This window comes from Taeniopygia guttata, chromosome 2 (genome assembly GCF_048771995.1).
Source record: "Taeniopygia guttata chromosome 2, bTaeGut7.mat, whole genome shotgun sequence".
NCBI lineage: Eukaryota > Metazoa > Chordata > Aves > Passeriformes > Estrildidae > Taeniopygia > Taeniopygia guttata.
The window spans coordinates 100,390,239-100,412,757 of NC_133026.1; the positions used below are offsets into that span (position 1 = coordinate 100,390,239).

General features: G+C 38.1%; 1 protein-coding gene across 1 annotated transcript in view; it reads left to right on the forward strand.

The window, feature by feature from the left end:
• PIEZO2 (piezo type mechanosensitive ion channel component 2) overlaps positions 1–22,519 on the forward strand; it is a 287,036-nt gene that overhangs the window by 247,688 nt on the left and 16,829 nt on the right. The window contains exons 35-45 of the mRNA XM_032746936.3: positions 426–524; positions 2,941–3,049; positions 4,740–4,808; positions 8,010–8,176; positions 9,903–10,078; positions 16,065–16,232; positions 18,495–18,884; positions 19,903–20,161; positions 20,679–20,861; positions 21,273–21,525; positions 22,299–22,431. Coding sequence (XP_032602827.2) covers positions 426–524; positions 2,941–3,049; positions 4,740–4,808; positions 8,010–8,176; positions 9,903–10,078; positions 16,065–16,232; positions 18,495–18,884; positions 19,903–20,161; positions 20,679–20,861; positions 21,273–21,525; positions 22,299–22,431 — 2,006 coding nt within the window. The remainder of the gene's footprint in view (positions 1–425; positions 525–2,940; positions 3,050–4,739; positions 4,809–8,009; positions 8,177–9,902; positions 10,079–16,064; positions 16,233–18,494; positions 18,885–19,902; positions 20,162–20,678; positions 20,862–21,272; positions 21,526–22,298; positions 22,432–22,519) is intronic.

Below are 22,519 nucleotides of genomic sequence, written 5' to 3' on the forward strand. Positions count from 1 at the left end.
TATATAAGCAGAGAATTGTATAAAAAAGAAAATTTGTTTTCTTAACAAAAACTTTGTTCTTCCTGTGGTCATCATACTTTCTTTGTCTTCCAACATCATGCACAAGGTCTTAGTAAAAATACTAGCCAAGTGAACTTTGTTGTAGATTCTGTGGAAGAATTATTTGAATGTATGATCTTTCAATGTAAATTGTGTGCAGTAGCCCCTTCAAGAGTTAACTTGGAGATTTTAAATATTAGAGAATGCATGCAGTTAAGAGTCATATTATTGAAATTTTAATGTGAACAACATAAATTATTTTTTTCTCATATTGAAGCTTATGAATGCAAATGTGTTCTTAGTATTCTAGATACAGTAATTAAAGATATCCTTTTTATTAATATTTTCTGCTTTTCTACTAACTACTCTTGCTTTGTCCTTTATAGAGAGCTATTGGAAAATTTGCTTCAGCCATTTTAGCCTTGCCAAAGTCTATCATTAAACTACCTAAAACTATTCTTCAGTATTTAATCAAAGCAGCAAAGGTACATGACATTTTGCAAATGCTCAGTATGTGACCCACCCCATAGTTCCTGATGTAGTGTATATATACCTCTGTCCTCATCTGCATTTTTCCTCTTATATGAATTAATTTTAAAAATGATGACAGCTAAAGTCTCATTCCTAGTAAATTCAATGCATTTAATAACTTTGGAGTGGTCAAATCACAAGCAAAGTGGTCTATCCTTTTTTTTAATGCAACCCCAGAGAGAAAATGCAGAGCCAAATTCTTATTTTCTTTTGATACTGATTTACAAGATGGTCACATCAAGTTGCATGTATCTTATGAACATAGTGGTAATTGATCTCAGAAAGCTGGTGGAAGGTTTGTTAAAAACACATTCTGCTCCAAACCCCTTTTTAGCTCTCTACTCTTCTGGCCTTTATTTAAAAAAGACTTGTCCATCTTCTCTCTTGCCCTGCTTGAATACATTTATTATTTCCTAACTTTGGGCACTGAGTATCATTTTCCACTCCATATGTAACATGACTTTATTAAGGAGTGAATGTTACAGATTGAGAGTACCAGCTCCAAAGCCTAAAAGATACTAAATTGGAAGTTTGTGCAGTGGTAGAAATCTAAACTAATATCCACCCAGTATCCTCTTAAAATACCCCCTGCTTAGCATAGATAGTTACATTAAACTTATAAATCAAATTCCCTTTCTTAATTTTAATTTTAACCCCCTTCAAAGTCTGTCTTTTAGCTCTAATTTCTTTATTCACACTATAATTGTGGCTAGCGTACACTTTCACAGTTAAATGACAATAGAATATGTTGACAGTTTCTGACTTCCAGTAAAGTAATATGGTGTTAGCTCTTTTAAGTATCACCATTCCCCCAGAGCACCTTCATTAGAAAACACCTGTTACAAAGCAAAGGGAAACCAGGGCCTCTAATCCCACACATTTTCTCATGTGCTGCTTGTTTGGAGCAACTCAGACACACAAAATTAAATGCACAGATTTTGAAAGATTTGGAAGAGGATCTTCTTCTCAACAGTATCAAAATAATTTCCTTTCCATGGCTGTACACATTCACAAAACAAAACGAAGTATTTTTCCCTTTTAAATTAATTTAACATCAGTTTAACAGTTTAAAAATAATACTTTAAATGTTCCAAAGTGATTTACATAAGAAAATTCTAAAAATATAAAGAAATCAAATAGAAATTTTACCATTCTGTCCTATGAGGGGCAATTCCAGCTTCACTGAGATATACATGTGTTGTTGTCACCATCTGCATGTTTGTGCTGTGAATTAATTAAATAGAGCTGTTTTGTTACTGTGCTTTTTCAGCCCCTTGCCTGCATCTTTGTGCTTCCCTGCCCACTCTCTGCCAGTAACCTCTGTTGCTTAGAAATAGAAGACAATTGAAGATAATTACCATTATACAATGAAAACCATTAAATGAGCAAAAGAACACCTTTTCCCCTAAAGAGCTGTGGAGAAGATAAAGTTACTTTTGTTTCTGCTATTGACATAAATTTTATGTCACACAGAGCCCTATGTTCTACAAGTTTTGTTCCTTTTTTCTGTAACCTTCCTTCAAGCTTAAGTCGAACTATAAAAAAGTTACATTTCAGTAACTTTCTTTTTACTTTTTGGGTTTTGTTACCCACACTGCTCTATAATTAATAAATATTTTGAGCCAATTCCAATGCTTCATGCAGTCATACAGGTCAACAGACTGTTGATCTGAGTGAGTGCTATGAGCAGGATTTTGTCTCATAAAATACCTTGGATAAATAGGTAAGTATTATTGTCTTCATTTTTCAACTGGAAAAACAGTGGCAGAAGGACTCGTAAGTGACTTATCTAAAACAACATTGTTAAAATCAGGAAGAAATCTGAAGAATTCTAGAGTGCCAGTTTTGGGACCGTGTATAGATAACTAATCTATGAACATTTCACAGGGATATACAGAGGGGGAAGAATACCTAAGCTGTGAAAAATACAGTTACCTGTACAGAGATATCTCTACATCTTTTGATATTCTAATTAGTGGATTGCAGCTCTTTCTCTAAAAGTTTTGTTTGCTCTGCATCCTGCCTGTAATGTGATAAAGTAGTAATACAGAATAGAGGGATTCAGACAAGGCAGCCCATATACACAAAAAGATATTAATTCCCAAAGTTCACAACATACATTTTTGTGGGTTCTAATGCAACCTGGGTCACCCACAAGTATTTTCACATTTGGTTTTACACTTGCAAAAATAGCATATGAAAACTCAGCAGATCTGCGGGCAAGGTGTTTGATTTGGGATTAAAAATATTTCCTTGCCCCCACAGGTCTGAATGCATTTACTCAAACTATATAGTCCTGCTTGTGGCTTATTCTATGGCTTACTCTCAGAACATGAGGAACCTTGATATAAATGAGTTTTTGCCTTCCAGTTTGTTTATCAAGCCTGGATAACTGACCCTAAAACAGCTCTACGACAGAGGCGCAAAGAGAAGAAAAGTTTTGGGAAAGAGAAGAGAAGGCGAAAAGAATCTGTGGATGGTAGGTAACCTTTTCCATTTAAAAAATAGAATATTAACTGTTGCCTGCTGTTCCTGGTAGTGAAAGACAGACAAGGTTTAGAGGAGAAGTGCTCTCAGTGCTGGCTAGGAACTGAAAAAAGAGGGAGGTAGAGGGGAAGATACGATATATCTATCTTCCATGGAGTTGCAAGAAGTGCCCAGAACTTTTGTTGAGTGGGAAGATTCAACACATTGCAGAAAACATCAGCTATGTGAAAGCATTTTTGGTAGTATTTACAATAGTAAATTGTAAAGACAGAACTTTATAAAGCAAATAACCTGGAACTTAACAGCATATCTCCAGAATACAGGAGTGTAAACTACAGGTGTTTGGCAGAGCAAGGACATTACCCTTTCACTTCCTCATATCATAAAAAATTTCATATTTCTGTCCAGGCTAGAGTTCACCAAAGTCACTCTTTTCAATGGTCAAGTCATGTGCATTCCCAGGGAATGGTGCTGATGAACTGTTTCATGAGGGAATCGCCAAACACCTGCAGTCCAAGTGGAGCTGTAAAAAAAAATCCATTAAATAGCCACATATTATTTATTTTGGCCACATTTCCTATATTGTTCCCCAAAGAAGCTTGAGTTGATACATGAAGAAGAATATAAAGAATTGTTTTTCACTTTCAATGTTGCAGTCACTAAGGAATCCAAATATCCACAGACCCGTAAATTCAGTAGATAGTGAATGGAAAACATACAAATATTGATTTGGTTTTAGTGGCAGTGTAAAATCATTCATGCCTCTGAAGAAAACACCAGTTTATAATTGGTTTATATATCTTTATATTTTTCTTTATTTTTAAGCTAAAAAATAAAAATTCAAAAGCTTTTCTGGTCAGTATGGACAGGGAAAAGAGGGACCCATACAGGCTTAATCATCTGGACATTTCCTCTGTTTGGCATCTTTACCTGTCAAAAGAAGGAATTTATAATTGGGCTTCTGCTACTGAAACTGTAGCTGCAATTACTGAGCATTAGATAGAAGGAGGAGCATTTGTCTGTCCTTCATTTCTGCCTGTGATTCCACAATACTTTTTGGCTACAGGCTCAATAAATGCACGTGGTGTTGTCAAAACAACTCTGCTGATTCCTGTCAGCCTGAAGGTCCCACTCAATTCCTTCAGGTTTGGTGGGCCAGAGGCCGGAAAAGATCATAGGTTGCCCTTTCAGGAGATGAAGAAATGAGCTCAAGTGTGAGTCAGCAGAAGGTGAGACTGCTGAGTGTGGCAGAGGAGCAACTGAGAAACTATTTGGGTTTGCACCACCAGACGATCTCACTCAGCAGCTTATCTAGTAAGAAAACACCACTGCAAATTACAAGAGAGGGATGGTCATCCATGAGGACCTTCACTTTTGAGAGGGATGGTCATCCATGAGCACCTTCACTTTTGAGAGGGATGGTCATCCATGAACACCTTCACTTTTGAGAGGGATGGTCATCCATGAGCACCTTCACTTTTGAGAGGGATGGTCATCCATGAACACCTGCACTGACAGTGTTGTTCCTTCACTCGAGTGCTTTGGAAATGGGAATGTGCTTTCTGTTATGGTGCTAGGTGAGGAACCAGTCTCTACTGCTTAGTAACTGCAGCATTCTCTAGCTTGAAGTACACCAGCACTTCTGTAGGTGTAACACTCACCGGTTTGCTCGTGCTTCGCAGGAGGAGGCAATGATGCAGACTGTGAGGACAGTGAAGAAGAACCTGTCAAGAAGAAATCTGATGGACCAGGTATAGAGGCAAAACAAGGGTTTCTCTGCTGTTACAATGCAGCTGTGGCCAGTGGCCTGTCACAGAGACAGCATTGCAGTGATCCACTCTGACTGATGCAGTAAGAGCTTCCTAACTACTATCAGATTTTCTATTGCAAGATTTACAAGCCTTGAGCATAGGAGCTTCTGGTTCTGGATTATTAGCTACTGCACTCACGCTCTAAATACTTTAGCAAATACACCTGCCAGCTCAAACTTGATCACTGCTGTGTATTTTACTTACAGGACAACTTAAGCTAAGATTCTAGACTTGACTGCACACAGACCTGTGTTAAAATCTCCATTGATTTTGAGTGTGTTTCAGCAAGGTTACTATTATGCTTTTCTTGGTACTTACCCATTCAGCAAGGCACAGTAATCGCCTCTAAAAAAATTACACACTCCTGATCTTACATGTGCTCATTCAAAATCAGACTTAGGGCAGTTCTCTACAACAGAAGAGATGCCAGCAGTTTTCAGGATTCAAATTGCCCACATTCAATTTTTTCCTGCAAAGTAATTTAGTAGATCATAAATCCAACCTTGGCTCCTTGTTTCTAACTGGAGTAAAGGAAGAAAACAGACTCTCCTCTTAAGTAAATCTTTATCATGGCTTACCTTCAGTGAGACTTTATCATCAAGAGCTACTTTTCTTCTCCATATAAAATTGTTTCCCACAGTTCTGGTTAGAATCCATAACTGAGTGTCCCTGAGTGACTTACAGGGTAGAAGAAGCTAAAAAGATGTGGGAGGTATAATTTCTATCTCACAAGAGTAGTGGTCTCAAATAAATGGGCTGCATTGCTATGAGAATGAGGAGGGGAGAGGGAGGTTGGTGGGTTTTTTATTTGTTACTTAATGTCAATGCAGTTATCTGTCTTATGACACTGAAGTGAATCACACAAATGCATCTCTAGGGACGTAGTGTTGGTGCTACACAGGAGCTAGGGGGGAAAGATGAAGGTTTATAATTAATTTATGTTGGAAATAATACATTTAAAGTGCTTTATATTTTTGTTGAAATACTTTGGCTCTTCCTAGGTAAAATTTGTTAAAGAAGATGCCTAGAAAAATTAGCCAGTAATTGGTAATAAATCATTGGTATCATTAGTAACCTTAGATTGAATCTCATACTCTCAGGCAGAGAGAAGCATTCCCTGAACAAAGTAAGCATTTGTTTCCCTTTTTGGAGATGTTTACATGCAATTGATCCCCAAAATATTATTTTTTTTTAATTTTGAAGAACAGCAAAGGTGCCAGAACAACTACAGTGTCATTAAAAATGTTTGCTAAAACACTTCCATCCCAGGGAGAAAAATGACCTTTCAGATTAGACTGCAAGTACTTGGCACCATGGTGAGACTACCAGGCCAGTGGTGGTCAATAAAAAAAAAAAAAAAATTAACCTAAGAGCAGTGAGTTCTCCTGAAGTCAATAGCAAAAGATATATATTGGAGAGGAAGAATGCGGGTTAAAAAAGAATATATGCTATATATTTTTGTGTGCAGTTCTTATTTCGCCTACTCATAATATTGTCTGGAATTCAAAGGTAATGGATGGTCCTTGAAGTAGAAACAGCTTTACATTTAGTTTTTAATGGCTGAATTTCCTCAACTTTAAGACCTGCACATTGAATGAATAAAATTTAAGTGGATAGCTCGTAAAAATATCTCCAATTCTAAGTGACATAGAAAATGCCTGGAAAAAAAAAAAAAAAGGGCATCATTTTATTGAAGTAATTATATGACCAAGTGAAGGGTGATAAATACTCTTGTGCTCAGCGCTAGCAGACCAGTTCCATGGCATTGCTCAGGTAAATGGGACATAATGCTACTTCAGCACCCCCTTTCCAGGAAAGTACCACTAATTAATTTTTCCCATAAATGTGCATGCAACAACTCTAGTTGCCCAGGGTAATCTTTTACTTCATTATAGCTTTCCTTTTGGAACCTTTGTAAGGAGCTGTACACTCATTCTGCAGAGTTTGGCATGCCATCTTGTGGTACAGCTAAGAAGTGGTGCTGTTGAGAGTATCATGCATGGCAGATTATTGACAGTTTTCTACTATTTCTTTGGCTGCTTAATTGAAAATTTGTCTTTACAGCCAGTGCTCTGGGCTTTGGAACCTAGCAGGGACAACTGACTATTGAAAACAATTTTTTTAGTCTTTCATTGATTCATGGAATAATAGAATGGCTTGTGGCGGAATGGATCTTAGAGATCATCTGGTTCCAACCCTCCTGCCATGGGCAGGGGCACCTTCTTCTAGACCAGATTGTTCAGAGCCCCATCCAGCTTAGACTTGAACACTTGCAATACTATATGAGAACTCTAGTGTGGTGTTTATGTTTGTGAGTGGATAAAATTAAGGTGAAAGCGCTGCTTTTTGGCTGAGAAATACCATTATTAATGCCAAATGAACTACTGAAATGAGAAATTAACTTGAGACAGATGTGTTGAGCAAAATAAAGCTACTATTGTTGGTATACACGCATAAACTTTATTCATGATAAAGCATGCTGTTTTGCCAAAATGGTGCAAGAATAAAGTTTTAGAAATTATTATTTGTCCTAGTTGTGCTTGCTCATCTGAGATCATTGATGGCACAGTGCAGCCTACTTAGATAAACAGAGGCTTTGAAAACAGTAAATACAGACAAGTGTGATTCAAAGTGAAGTGAAGTCAGATTCAAAGACTGTTTAGGCTTTAAAATTCAGCTTAGCAAGGTTCAAGCACAAAAGGCAAAGTTTGTGCAGAGAGAAACACTCACATGTAATTAGACACTGACGAGGTTCAGCTCAACACACTGATTGAACACTTGTTCAGATCACAGGACCTGGGGATGTTTAATACTCTCAGGAGATGCCCAAATCTTTGTGTTTCATTTCACAGACCTGTGCATACAGTGTTCCTCTAAAATCAGGAACTGTTTATTTGACTAATGGTGGCAGGACCAAGGACTTACAGGGTGGAATAGGGATTCCAGATGATAAGCCTAGGCATACAGTCAGGAAAATGGTCCAGACAGCCAAAAGGCTCCAGCCATCTTCAGAGATTCCTTAGTATGACAGGGTTTCACAGCCTGGATTACCATTATTAGACAATAAAAGAAAAATGAATCTAACCCCAGGCAAAAGATATTTATGTTCATTAATTCCCTGTTGCTTTTGCTCTCCCTTAGATAACATCATCAAGAGGATATTTAATATCTTGAAGTTTACTTGGGTCCTTTTCCTGGCAACGCTGGACAGTTTCACAGCTTGGCTTAACTCCATCTCCAGGGAACACATCGATATCTCCACCGTGCTCAGGATTGAGCGCTGTATGCTGACCAGGGAGATTAAGAAGGTAATTCCTTCAGTCTTTTTTGTCTGCTAATACCATTTCCAGCTTGGTGAAAAATGGAAGGCTGTCTTTTCAGATGACAGCAGTGAGGAGGAAAATTATGAAAATCTCACATACATGTGCATTTTAAAAATAAGTTTGGACTTATTTTACTGCTTGGTGGTTTATAAATTCTTAAAGAATAAATTATTTGATTTATTGCCTGGACACATAAGAAATTAAGGGAAAAGTAATTCTTTGAGAGGTTGATGTAAGGTTTTGGCTGAAATACTTCTCTAGTATAGTGTGGTTCTGAAGGGACAGAATAGATTCAAGAAGGTCAGAAGTGGCTGGCATTTTAAACAGCTCAAAAACTGCCTCAGTCTGCATATTTCACTCTTCTTGTAGCTCAACTTGCACTGGAAATGACTGACAGCACACGGGCATACATTTCTTCAGTGAGAATGGAGCTGCGTGGTCCTTCACAAGCTAGCTGTATATTAGCAAAACCCATTATTAGCAGAGATTATTGTTGTCAGTGTAACTAAAAATGTATTTAGATCTCCAAAATGCAAGTAGATGATACAACTCTTATCCTTTATGCCAGGCCTGCAGTGGAGCTAGCATGTAACTTGTGCCATCATTTCAGATTCAGGATGTCATAATGGCAACGACATTTACCACTGAAGAAGCAACACAGTTTGTACATAAACATACCTAATTAAAAACCTGAGTGTCAAATTTTGTTGTTAAGATTTTTAATTGTTTTTTTCACAAAACATAAAGGTTTGAGTATTGTCGTTTTGGAATGCTGTAGAGATTTGAAATACTACTTGCTTGTAGATTTGAAATACTACAAGCAATACTACAAGAAATACTACAAGTTGAAATACTACAATACTACTAATTAAAATTAGTAAGGGAAATACAGGCAGTATTTTAGACTACATTTATTATGTTAGGTGGAAAAAGTCCTTGCATAAGACTTCATTATAAGTTAGAAAAATTACCATTCAGGAATAGAAATCTCTCCTCTCAGTGTATCATCTGAAGTCAATGCAACCACTAGTGGAATGAGTTGGATGTGTTTCTGCCTAAGAACAGAAAATTCTCAGTTTTATTCTTATAATATACCTTTAAATTCTGATTACAATATCACAGCCAGAAAGACTTGATTTTGTGCCCAGATCTGGTCTGACAGTTAATAAAACTGTCCTTTCATGCACTTCAGAGAAAGAGTAAAGGTCTTCAATGGTTTTTTTTCATGGATTTCCATCTGTGTCCATAATTCATTAATAAATTCTGACTTTGGGACACTAATTAAAATCTAGATCAGTTTGCAGATGAACTGTTCTTGGGGTTTTTTTTCTGTTTAAAAATTCTGCTACTGGCCACTAATAATTGTTCCTAGAGTCAGAAAAGCTAAGAGAGATCCATCAAAAGTTGCTGGAGTGCAGATTGAGTCATGGATGCAGTTCACTCCTCATTCCCATGCTAAAGGATCCACAGTCCATCCAGCAGAATTGTGGTGGCTGAAACCACATGGGTTGCTCCAGTTTTGCTTGAAAACCACTTTGGGCTATGGTAGGTTAACTCAAAATCTGACTTGCTCTAGGAAAAGGTTGTAGTTTGCTATTTGCTACGAAGGTGCTTGCACAGTCTCTTACTTTCCAAATGACAGAAGAAACTGCTTCCTCAAAGAATATACCTCCCCCTGGCCATGTATGTCTACCTCTACTCTCTTCCACAGGGAAATGTTCCAACACGGGAGAGCATCCATTTGTATTACCAGAACCATATGATGAAACTTTCTGAGGAGTCAGGACTAGACTCAATTGATAAAAATCCCAGTCAAGCTTCTGGTTTGCAAGCATCTGAAAGAATGGATAGTTTAGATTCAGCAGCATCTCATGACAGCATCTCCAGGTATTGATTTAATTTTATTCTGTGAAAGACAGAGGGATCATGCAGTAGGTGCAATATTAGCTGTTGTCTAAGTACTGATGAACTTTCTAATCAATGTTGAATTCTTTTTTATTTGTCCATGCCATCTTAATAGTGAAAATTAATATATGTTACTTTTCCTTTATAGTGATGGACTCACTTGTTGGCTTAACTTCTTTTCCATTGCATGACTACCCCACTGCTTTTAGTTTCCCCTAGGATTAGGAGTCATTGGCATTGGCATTCCGTTCCTTGTGAAAAGAAATGGAACATAAGAGGTGCTGAGGGTGTTTCTGTGATAATGATTTGGGATTTCAGGCATATAATTTGGGGGATTTGAGGGATCATTCATGGTGAACATCTTGTCTTTGTATAAAAAAATTGTTTTCTGTTGTCCACAAATCAGAAAAGGCTTTGCATTGAAAGAGATTCTGCACTTGAAAGAACAAAATCCCCTCTCATACCCGCAGGGCAAAAACCATCTGAAGAGCCTGGTTTCCCAACTGCCATGATTACAGCCCAGCAGAGCTACATGTTTGTTAATCAAATACCCAGACTAGTTCAGGAAAACCACCTTCCTCATTCTTTTCTGAAAACGGATGCCATCAAGTCCTTTGCCAAAATTACTGCCTGCTCCTGCTGCTTCATGCACACAGAGGCACACACAGTCACTTCCTTCTCTTACAGAGGCAGTCTGTTCCCACCATGTCCCTGGAGTTCTTCGCTTCTAAGATACTGCAGAATTTGTATAACGTGAGGGGGAGAAGGGAGGGCTTTGGAAATCCAGCTGTTTCATAATCCCTGTCCTTCTGCTGTGTCCTGCTCCTCTCTGAACTGTGGCAGTAGCATATTATGTTTGATACTCCCAGCAAACTCAGAAACTTCTGTGTATAGTAAATTATGCATAGCTTTTACTAATGACATATAGGTAGATGTCAGCAGACAGAAAATAATAAGGGGTTGTCTTCCTTTCTGATAGTATTGAAAAACAAAGGTAAGAGAGTGCCTGGGAGTACTATGCTTCAACAAAATATCCACAAATTGCTCTTCATTGAGCACTGGCCTTTGAGAGTTCACTCCAGTAAAAACACTAAACCTGAGCAAATCTTTCTCAGTGGCTTGTTGCCCAGCTGAGCAACACCTTTGTGTTTTGTCTCAAAGTTTTAGAGGAGTCAGATGATGTGAGAAAAATGTAAAGTCAAATAGTGTTGCCAGCTCACTTGGACTCACTTTGATATCTTCAGGGCAGATTTAAACTCCACAAAGTTCAGTCTCACCTAAAGAATGAATAGTAATATCAGTCCTGCTTTCGTTGAATAGTTTTTGGTTACCCTGTTTACTACAGATAGAAGTTATGATTACTATACAATCATTAGCAGAAACTTTAACCATAAGCAAAAGGAAGCCAATTCCAAAACTAATTATAAAAAAGAAAGACAAATCTTGTCATTTCAATGCATGGATTCTGCCTCTTCAGTGAGACAGTATCCAATGTTGAGCTCAACCTGTGCTTTGTTTTGGGTTTTTTTTTTTTAGACTAAGCATCCATTATTCACCCTTCTTTAAGAACATTTGTACATTTAAAATCTCTTTTCAAACTCAGAGAATTCAATGATTCTGTAGTGATGCTTTGCAACAGAAAAAGTTAAGTCTTTCACATGGGTTTCTGTCCTTTCCATTTCCTTTGAAGATGTCACAGGGTTTATAAACAAAAGAATAGCAAAAGGCAGAGTAATGACTGATTTCTCTAATCTCAAATTCTCTTTCTGGTAATGAACAATCAAATATTCTTGCACTGAGTATTATGAATTTTGGACATCTGCTATAATAATAGAGGAAGTAATAATGAGTCTGTTGATTGAATGATAATGCCATCTGTCTGTTGGGGCACTCTTGCATATCTCTTCAAGTTATTACAGAAGTGCCTATGTTGTTTTTCAGAAAGGTGAAATGTTTTTAACTTCTTATGAGTTTATTGATTGATCTTTTTTTAATTGCCCAAACAAGAGCAGGTGGCAGTTTGTATTTTAAAGTAATGATTTCCAGTAAATGTAGAAGTGACTAATTAAATCTAAAGCATTATGGATCCCAGGTTGCAATGGAAAACTTCCGGGAAGGGGCAGAGGGTTTCTGTTCTGGTTATCCTGCAATCCTTTGGTTGCACTACTAAAAATTCTGCAGCAGACTTTAGGTCCCTGAGTTTGGTGAAAAAGTCTGTAAGCACAAAGGAATGCTGAAGCACAGAAGCTATTCCATTATAATAAGACATAATCCTCAGTGCTCAGGATAGGAATCATGTAGGTAAACATTGGATAGCCAAAGAGGAAAACTCTCCTGATCAGCTGCAGGAACTGTAAATTTCTTGTAAACTTCAGGGCTGACCCTCACAAGTCTAATCAAGGGATGTTGTTCTTAGCCTGGATAAAGATCTGAAAGGACTTATGTAGAGTGTCCTTTGTGGTTTTTTGGGTTTTTTTCTTTTAGTAGGGCTGTCATTTATTCTCAGTCACTTCTCTATGCAGTAGAAACTATGAGGTATCCATAGGGTATTTGTTTGGTTTCTCTTTATGTATAAATACTCTCATGTTTCCTACAGGCAAAGTGCAAAGTTCATACAGGCCAGGAGAAGGGACTGATGCTGTTCCTTTAACAAGCTCTTTGAGGAGCACCACCAGAAGGAATTGGGATCTAGCATGGCAGAGCATTTACTGCAGATTGTTTCCACTTGACTGATACTCTATTTATTAGGTTAAAAAAACTGTGAATTTCAGTAAGATGATAGGGAACTTACTAAAACTAGTTGGCTGCCTTTCTGGGGCTTTGCCTAAAAATATGTACTAGCAGCTACACACAAGTCCTAAGTCCAGTTTCAGGTTATCTAAAGTTTCATATCCAGTTCAGTTTGTATTCATTTCTGCCAATCACAAATAAAATTTTCAGTTCCTCACTCTTCCTTTGTGTAGACTTTTATAGGAGCTGAAGGAAGGAATCCCTGTCAATGTGTTTAAGAGCACCACCTTTTATCCGTGTTTCCCTCACTAGCAGGGAGAACAAAGCTTGAGGCAGGGGGTACTGGAGAAGTAATTTTCCCTTGGGAGACAGAAGGAACGATGAAAGGAGAACCCCTGTTTCAGCTGGATCAAAGTGATTAATTTAGGCCTGTGGTTTTTAGGGATTGATTGGGATTTTTTCTTGGAGACATGGTGAATGTAGTAATACAGATAACGAACAAATAATGCTGGTCAGTAATCAGCCTGTAGACAAGATAAAAAATCAGAAAAAAAGTGTAATTCACCCACTAAGCTGAAAAACTCTTTGTGAAGGGTAAATTTGTTTAGCAAAAAGGAAGTCATAAGCTTAAAAATTTCCAACTCACTGAGGTTAAAAATATCTCTGCTATATTTATCCCTATTTAAAATGGATATCTGATCAACTTTATATAAAATGTTTGAACTTGGGACTTTTAATGAGAATTCAATTTAAAATATGTAGTCATTGAATGACTTTAAGAAGCTAATGCTTTAAGGTCTCCAACATAATTTTGAAAAATCACTCGGGAAGATATGTTTGGATCAAATTTATGTGATAGGCAATGACTTGTGTCAACCTCAGCTTTGCTCGGTGTGAATCTCTCCACTTTGCTGGTGCTCACATTTTCTCCCCATTTTGAAGCATGCTCCTAAAGCACATAAAGAATACACAGACTGTGCTACAGGTGACAACTCACTCACATCTCCTGATATTTGAGGATACAGTGCAGCTGCTCAGTCAGAAATTACTCTGATGATTTATTCTTCATTTAAAACAGCTCTAAACCAAATGTTGCAGGCACTTGTCTGGACAAATAGTTTTATCTTTTGGGATTAATAGATGCTTTGCCTTTGATTTTTCTGGGAGCAAGGTCAGAGCTGGCATGTTTGGGAAGGCAGCTGGCATATTTTTTTTCTATTGAAAATATATGAGTGGGCATGTGAACATAAATAGCTGCTCTGCTTAAGTCCCTTGGACAATTCCCTTTGAACTATGTCTGCATTTAAAATCCTTCAACACCTTACTATTAGGTGCTGCCCTTCAAAAGAATAAACTCAGCCCTTTAGATCTAAAATTATACATACATAAAAGATCATAGTACATAGACAGAAAGGTCATCTGCAAAACTGAATTGTCTGCTTGCTGCCATCTTCCCGTATTTTGGCACAAAACCTCACAGATAGAACAACAGCCTGGCTGTTTCCCATGTTTGTATGTGCAGAGGGAAACCTCCTCCTTCAAGAGCTCCTCAGGTTGGTAACACCAAGCTCCAGCTAAACTCCTAAGGTGCTGAATCACACCTCCAGGGTGGACCCCCTGGTCCCCTATCATAAACCATACACCACGCAGACAGCCCTCCAGGTTTTGTCTGGAGGGCGTCTGGAGGGCCTTGTGTGCCTTTGTGCACACACAGAAATAATGAAGTGGCTTGAAAGGGGTTTTGGCCAAGTGAACTGGCAGGACAGAGGTGCCCATGCCATTGAGGCAGCTCTTAAGGAAAATATTTCACAATACCTTTGGTATCTTGGTGATTCTTTTCTTCTGTTCACAGGCCAAGGTATGCTTTTAGCCTCAGTCAAAAAAGCCATTCAGTCAAAAAAGATCATCAGTGTGGGAAGAATAACTGCTTCTTCTCTCCACATACTTTTGCTTTTTCCTTCCCATTTTTTAAAGTCAATAGTTGCAGACTGTAACTTCATGCCAGCAGATTCTTTTCCTCACTTCAAGCTAGCAAGACCAAAGAAACCTGGAAACCACCATTGCCCTTCCTTTCTGACCTTTTTTCCAATTCTCTGTGCCCCTGGACAAACATCATGCTTGACAAGGAAGCAAATCCCCTGCTGCCACTGCTCAGGTGTAATACAAATGGAGTCAAAAGAAGAAAATTAGAGTGTAAATCCTGAATTTTGGGGTATTTTCTTCTTTCATTCTATCTGAGAGACTCAGGCAGGTCACTGCATGTGCTAAACCATCAGACCACTCAACTCTTTTCATTGACATCTGTTTTTGTCAAAGATTTTTACAGGAGAAATAATCTTTTTACCTGCCATATGTCATTAATATATTTGCTTCTTTCCTGATGCTCTGTTAAATGCTTGTATTTAATTATATACTTACTTTCTCATAACTCATCCAGTTCTTCTTTTCTGCAGTTACACATGAATGCTCAGTGTGTTGTATATGTCTCTGGTGTCCTGTTGTATTTGATAAGTGAAAGGAGATAAGGGTTTATTATATCTGTTCTTTATTTCAAGATGCGCATGTTACCAATTTTGAAATGCTTTTAAGCTGTGATTGAAATAAATGAAACCTTCTGGAAAGAATCATCAGGACTTCCTAGTAAATATCAAAATAAAAGCCATCCCATGCAGAGCAGGTTATATTTGACATGCATTTACTGGCTAAGTAACATATCCGATTTGGCTCTTTGGCTTGGAAAGACGATTAGCCAATGTCTGACAGCTTTTTTTTTTTATTTGTGGAGTATGAGCTTACTCAGTTTTAAGGACTCTTTTAGGAAATTGGCTTGTACCTGTCTAAAAAGGTTCAGCACAGGATATCAATAATAAAAAAGAATTTGTTCAGAGGAGGTCCCTTCCCAAAACATACTTGTGGAATCTGGAAATTTCAGGGATAAACAAACAAAATAAAACCTGCTCACATATGTAAGTCTGTTCCCCTGGAAAGTATGTAGGTTCAATATCTGCGTGAGTAGTGAATAGATGGCTTTAACCCCTATATGAAATTGACCATGACTAACCTGTGTATAGAAATGCGTTTCCCTGGTGACTCTTAACAAATCCTTATCTTCTCTCTGAACCTATTTTCTCTGTGTCAGTGTTTAGCTGCATGGCGAGCATATTTGTTTACTGAACCATGTGTACCGTAATGCCATTTGTATTTAACACTGTCTCTATAACTGTTTGCGCTGCTGTAGCTGCTACACTGAAGCAACCATGCTGTTCTCAAGGCAGTCAACCCTTGATGATTTAGATGGACCAGACTCTGTTCCTAAAACAAGTGAGCGCGCTCGACCTAGGCTTCGTAAAATGCAGAGCATGGATATGTCCTCCTCATCAGCTGACAGTGGCAGTATAGTGTCAAGGTGCTTAACTCATGCATGCTTTGTTCACTCATTTACCCATACCATTATTCCGACTGCAGTGTACACGGGTCTGTGTTTGCAGACCCGAGGTGTGCAGGGTGGTTTGCATGGTTACAGGAAGCTTTACTCCCTCCTGTGTTGTGGCACAGTTCTGAGATTTGAAGTCAGGGTCATAATCTAGGATTCATTCGCTGTTTCACTTTTTGTTCTGTTTTTTGGGTTTTTTTCATCCTCAATTCATGTATTTTTTAACATTGTTCCACAACATTATGCTGAGTGTATAAAAAGAGGTTAAGATCTGTATTTATTCAGCTAAAAAAGTGTCTTATTTTCAGAGTTACTGAGTCAGTGCTTGTTTTTAAATTGGAAGCTGGAAGTTAAGTTTCTCAGCTAATCAGTTATCCTAAATATGGACTGAGATGTGTAATTTTAGAAACTAAGGCACCATTGTGCCAGTTTTTCAATTTTTATTTTTCTCCATATGGGAAAGATTTTGAAATATGTATTGATTCCTTTACCATTGATTTACAGTAAGGTATTGGAATTAAGAAAGGGAAAATAGCTATGACAAAAAAGCAAATAATATTAATATCCAGTACAAGAGAAAACTGTTCAGAACTGTTCATTTTATTTTTAGAAGGTAAAACCCAGGGATTTACATGACATTGGGAAGCAGTGTTTCAATAATTTAATAAATATTTTAAATCTGAAATTTTATGTAATTTTGCATCATTGTTTTTCAGTTTTGAAAGTGTTTGACAAATTTTTTGAGTCAATCAGTTTTGAAAATGTGGGATTCCATGAATTTGTACATTTTAACCAGTATGAGTGCTACTGTGAATCATCCAAACACACGTCGTCATAAGTGTTACATGGTCTAATTAAAACTCTGCTATAAATAACATGACCTAACATAGCCATAATAAGTTTGGAAGCAATTTAAAAGAAAATAAAAAGTAAACTTTATTTTTAATTTTGGCAGAAGATGGTAGTGCCAGATGGCTTTGCTAATGCCAGTTTTCGCTAAAAGATTATAGTTTATGTGAAAATATGGCCCCTTTAATTTCATAGGGGCTATGTGAAATCTTGTTTAGTCTTTGTTGGAATATGCAGCCAACAAAGACTGAGTTTGTGCCTGATGTCTAACCTGTGGAGGAGTGGAATGAGACTACAAAGAAAAAGAGGGGAGAGGTAAAAAAATTCTTGAAAGAGAGGGCCACAATTGTAATCAGAGGGCTGGAGCACACTTCCCATGGAGACAGGCTGAGAGAGCTGTTCATGCTGGAGAAGAAAAGGTTCCAGGAAAACCACAGAGTGAACTTCCAGTATTAAAAGAATAGCTACAAGATAGCGGGAAAGGGACTTTTTGCAGGGTATGGAGTGATAGGACAAGGGGAAATGGCTTTACATTAAAAGAGGGCAAGTTTAGATTAGATAATAGAAAGGAATTATTTATTCAGAGGATGGTGAGACACCTGCCTCAGGGGAACTGGAACTAGATGATCTCTAAGGTACTTTCGTACCCAAACCATTCTATGAGTCTATGCAAATCCAAGAGTAAGGAAGATGAATCAAGAAAATAACTGATCAGAGTGCATCAGAGAGCTGAACTGGTACATACAGAAGAAAAGCAGGCAGGTAAAGTAAAAGGGAAGACCGTATTGAAGAACATAGGGCAATCTAAAGGTAAGCAAGATACCCTTTACTGTAACAGTTTCATAATTTGGTTTGTATTTCTACATGCTAGCAACTTACACGTTCTTTTATGTGAATCCAAGTTGATATGTGTGTGTTCAGTTAATGTTCCAGTTGTGTACAACACTCATACAGTGGTTGTTATAAGCACTCTGTTTAGAAGGAATCCCATGGCTGCCTATCCTTCACTATGTCTTAAATAGATGTACTTATGTCTTGAATAGATGTACTAGCAAGTGTTGACTCTGTTCAGAAATGTTTGAACTACTTTCAGAAAGGTAGTGTAGTTTCTCTTGTTGATAATATTAATTTGCTCCTTGATGGTGCTAAAAGATGGTGAATCACTGTGAGTTCAGTGGGATGTCATTTAGGGAACAGATGGACCCAGATGTTCCATCAGTGTAAGAGGAGATCAGGATGATGTCTTTTCTACCAGATCATATGAACTTTGAAGGCCTGGGAATGCAATGAGGTTGCTCAGCTCTCTGCATAAAGATACAATTAACAAATTTTCCTGATCGTATGTCATATGAAACTTGGCTGACTCTCTTCATCCCTCTCCAACAGTGAACCCACGCAGGTCACCATGCTCTATTCCCGTCAGGGAACCACAGAAACCATTGAAGAGGTAGAAGGGGAGCATGAGGAAGAAGGAGCTCATTCTGCATCAAGGTTGGAGGAAGAGGAGGTGGAAGATTATAGCCTGGATTCAGAAGGAGCTGCATATACTCCCGATACCGATGCGCCATTGTACTCCACAGTGGACAGCAATGCAGAAGCTCCACCTTCCTATAGCAAAGCTGTCAGCTTTGAACACCTTCCCTTTGGCTCCCCAGATGACTCTGCTGGGAAGAGCCTCATGATGGTGAGCCCAGACGACAGTCGGACAGACAAACTTGACAGGATTTTGCCCCCACTGACGCATGAGCTAACAGCTAGTGAGCTGCTCCTGAACAAGTAAGAATCCTCTACCAGGAAAAATTGTTGATCACACTGTGTAAAATTTTGTTATTACTTTGGGGTTTTGTTTCAGAACTAGCCTATAAATTCTGATACAGACCTTGTGCTAAGTTTGGTTTAAGGGAAGAATCTCATTTCCTGTGCAGTTGTTCTAATTAGAGGTTTCTAAAGTGACTCAAATTCATCTTGGAAGGAATCTCTGTTTTCTTCCTAGATGCCATATTTAATCGTTCTGATTAGCATTGAATTTCTGTGCTGCAATTGTCTTGGGGTCAAGGACTTTTCTAAATATTCTTTCTGAAGAGGGCTTTTCTTCTCCAGGCAGCTGTCATTTCAAATGAGTTTCCTCCAGGGCTATCTGGGAAAATGTTGCTCCTTTAATTATTTTGGATTACTGTAAGGGAAAATATGACCTTTGGCAGTTTTTGTTTAAGCCAGTGGGAGTTGAGGGTTATGGTGCTTTCATAAGGGAGAGGATGTTCCCTTCTTTGCCCCTTAGACACTGTGCTCACTAGCACAACCAGCACTGAAGTGGGAATGGTGCCACTGCACATCTTCAGCTGCTCTCAGGCCTGACTTATTTGGAGAGGGCTTCCCCAAAAGTGGGGCAAAGTCTTAAACCACAGAACTGCCTGTCAGCCTGCCCGACTTATTTGTGTTGATAAGTCAGATGTGAATCCACACCAGTATTGGGTGATTTGCATGAGATATGTTGGTTGGGCAGCTGTAGGAAAGTCATGTTTGTAGAAGTGCTTAGGCCAGGCTGATTCTCTTTTTTAATAAATTAAAAAACAGCAGAATAGTGCTTCTAGTTTGGTTTTTTTTTCTGAAATTCTTGTTTTCTGAGCTTAGAATCAGGCTATTTGATCATAATACCAAATCCTCTCCTTTTTTTTCTTCCATTGGACTGAGCAACAGATTTTAATACTTTTCTAAAGGAAAAATAGTAGCAATTTTAAAAGCAGCTCTTGTGAAGTTCATGTTCAGTTCACTTGTGGTACTCTGCTCCTCACAGGATGTTTCATGATGACGAGTTGGAGGAATCTGAGAAGTTCTACGTTGGTCAGCCTCGAGTCTTGCTCCTTATTTATGCCCTGTACAATACACTGGTGGCCCGGTCAGAAATGGTGTGCTATTTTGTGATCATCCTTAACCACATGATCTCTGCCTCCATGATAACCCTGGTGCTTCCCATCCTTATATTCCTGTGGGCCATGCTGTCTGTTCCTCGGCCAAGCAAGCGCTTCTGGATGACAGCCATTGTCTACACTGAGGTATGCTGCTGGTTTTGCAAGCCCACATCTAAGACAGAAAGCTGAAGTTGTAATCTTTGCGTGGCCCCCTTGCTGGTTTTGATCTCTGGGATCTGGGCTGGATGTTTGGCCCTTCATAGTAATACAAGTATTTGCTGAAGTCCTTAGGAATTTTTGTGGTATGGAAAGATCTTGTTTGTTGTTTACTCTATTGCAATGAACAATATCCTTCCTGGCATGTAGAACAGTTCTCACAAGAACAGACCATTTGCAAACAGTTGCTTTGTAATGGTTAACCAAGAGACAGAATTCAGTGCTTGTGGTATCTCAAGTACCACTGAGTATCATCTGCTAGTAAATTTTGATTGACTTTTTTACTGGAGAAATGTAAAGTGTTATGCCTCTGTAGTAATGAGTATGCTTGTTTATGTTCTCATAAAACTGACAAAGTAATCATATTTTATCCCTCTTACTGTCATGAGGCTATTATATCTGACATGCTTATAAAACACTCCAAGTGTGTTGTGTTTCCAAACAGGTGGCCATTGTCATCAAATACTTCTTCCAGTTTGGCTTCTTTCCTTGGAATAAACATGTGGATTACACAAAAGATAAACCTTACCATCCTCCCAATATTATTGGCATTGAGAAGAAAGAGGGTTATGTGCACTATGATCTTGTTCAGCTTCTTGCTTTATTCTTTCACAGATCCATTTTAAAGGTAATCTGGGTTCAAGTAGTTTTTTATTTTGTATTTAAATTTTCAATTTTAATTTTTTAAATCACTCGTGATACGAAGAAGTCATTCATTTTATTATCAGGAAAAAATTTCTTCCATGAAAGGGTTATTGAGCATTTGAAGTAGCTGCCCAGGGAACTGGTTGATTCACCATCCTTGGAAGTGTTTAAAAGACATTTAGATGTGGCATGGAGTGACGTGGTTTGGTGGTGGATTTGACATTGCTGGGTTAACAGCTGAATTGATGATATCAAAGAAATTCTGCAACTTAATGTTTATATGATATCCCAACACATCGAATTTGTCTTCTCCATTGTGAGCACTTAACTGAGCTGAGCAATGCCTGTGACAAAAATACAGGCTTGATATGTTCTCTTCTTGTTTTTCTATTAGTGCCATGGATTGTGGGATGAAGATGAGAAAGGAGACAGCTCCAGTAATAAAGAGGATACTGATGATGAGCTCTCTCTGACAGGAGGCAGGAGAGACTCTTCTGCCTCTTTGAAATCTGTCAATCTTGCCGCATCTGTGGAGTCCATCCATGTCCACTTCCCTGAGCAGCAGACTGCCATCAGGAGGAAGAGTTCTAGCAGCATATCCCAGCTTTCTCACAGGTCCAGCTTTTCCTCACACAGATCTAAGAGAGGTAAATGTCATGGTATTTCTGGGATTTGAAGGACAAATGTTCATTTCCCGTAGGATCACTCTACTGAAACCTTGGGCTAGTTGCTGAGGATCTCCCAGGGGCTACTAAATACTGCTGCTTCTCAGTGATGAAATAGGATATGAACCAATGTATCTTCATGTTTGAACATACTCCAAGCCTTCCTAAAGTTCAAATGGAGAGTCATACTTTGTGATTCATTATGTTTTTAATATGACATTATCCAAAAGCTAGGAAAGGAATGCTCAGTGTGGCCCAGATCCAGAAATTCTGGTCCAGCATAATCTCCAGCTAGAGGGAATACAAAGCACATGTATTTTTCATATATTCTTATGTTTTCATATATTTCATATATTCATACATTTGTAGAAACATGAATTAAGAAAGAGTTTTTATTACTTAAATTGAAACATATTACATGTCCCATCTTGTAAAAAGGGCAGGAATACTCTAGCCTAAATACATATAATTGCAATTGAGGGACTGAGTCAGATCAATCAAATACTTGCTTTTGTCACTAGTCTGCTTTCTCTTTTTATAGCTATTAATCAAGTTTTGATCTGCCAGTGATTAAACCTTTACTGGATGCTCTCAAGATGTTATCATACTGGGGGAAAAAAAGAAGAATTCATTTCAAAGCTTCTTTCAAATGTGGTAGTCATATGAAATGGAAGTCTCAATATTTATTACTTTCTAATTTTAGTATTTAAATTTTTCTTTTTAATTGACTTCTCTTTCACTCCCCTTTTTTCCAGGAAGTACCAGTACACGAAACAGCAGTCAGAAGGGAAGCAGTGTGTTAAGTATCAAGCAAAAATCTAGAAAAGAGCTTCTCATGGAAAAGTTTCGAGAACAAATTATCAAAGCCAAGGCTTTTACAATTAAAAAGTGAGCAATAAGAGGAGTTGTGTGGGTTTGGTGGGAGGTTCCAAACAGTAAAGCAGTAAGCCAGCATTTTAAAGGGAGCAGACTACTA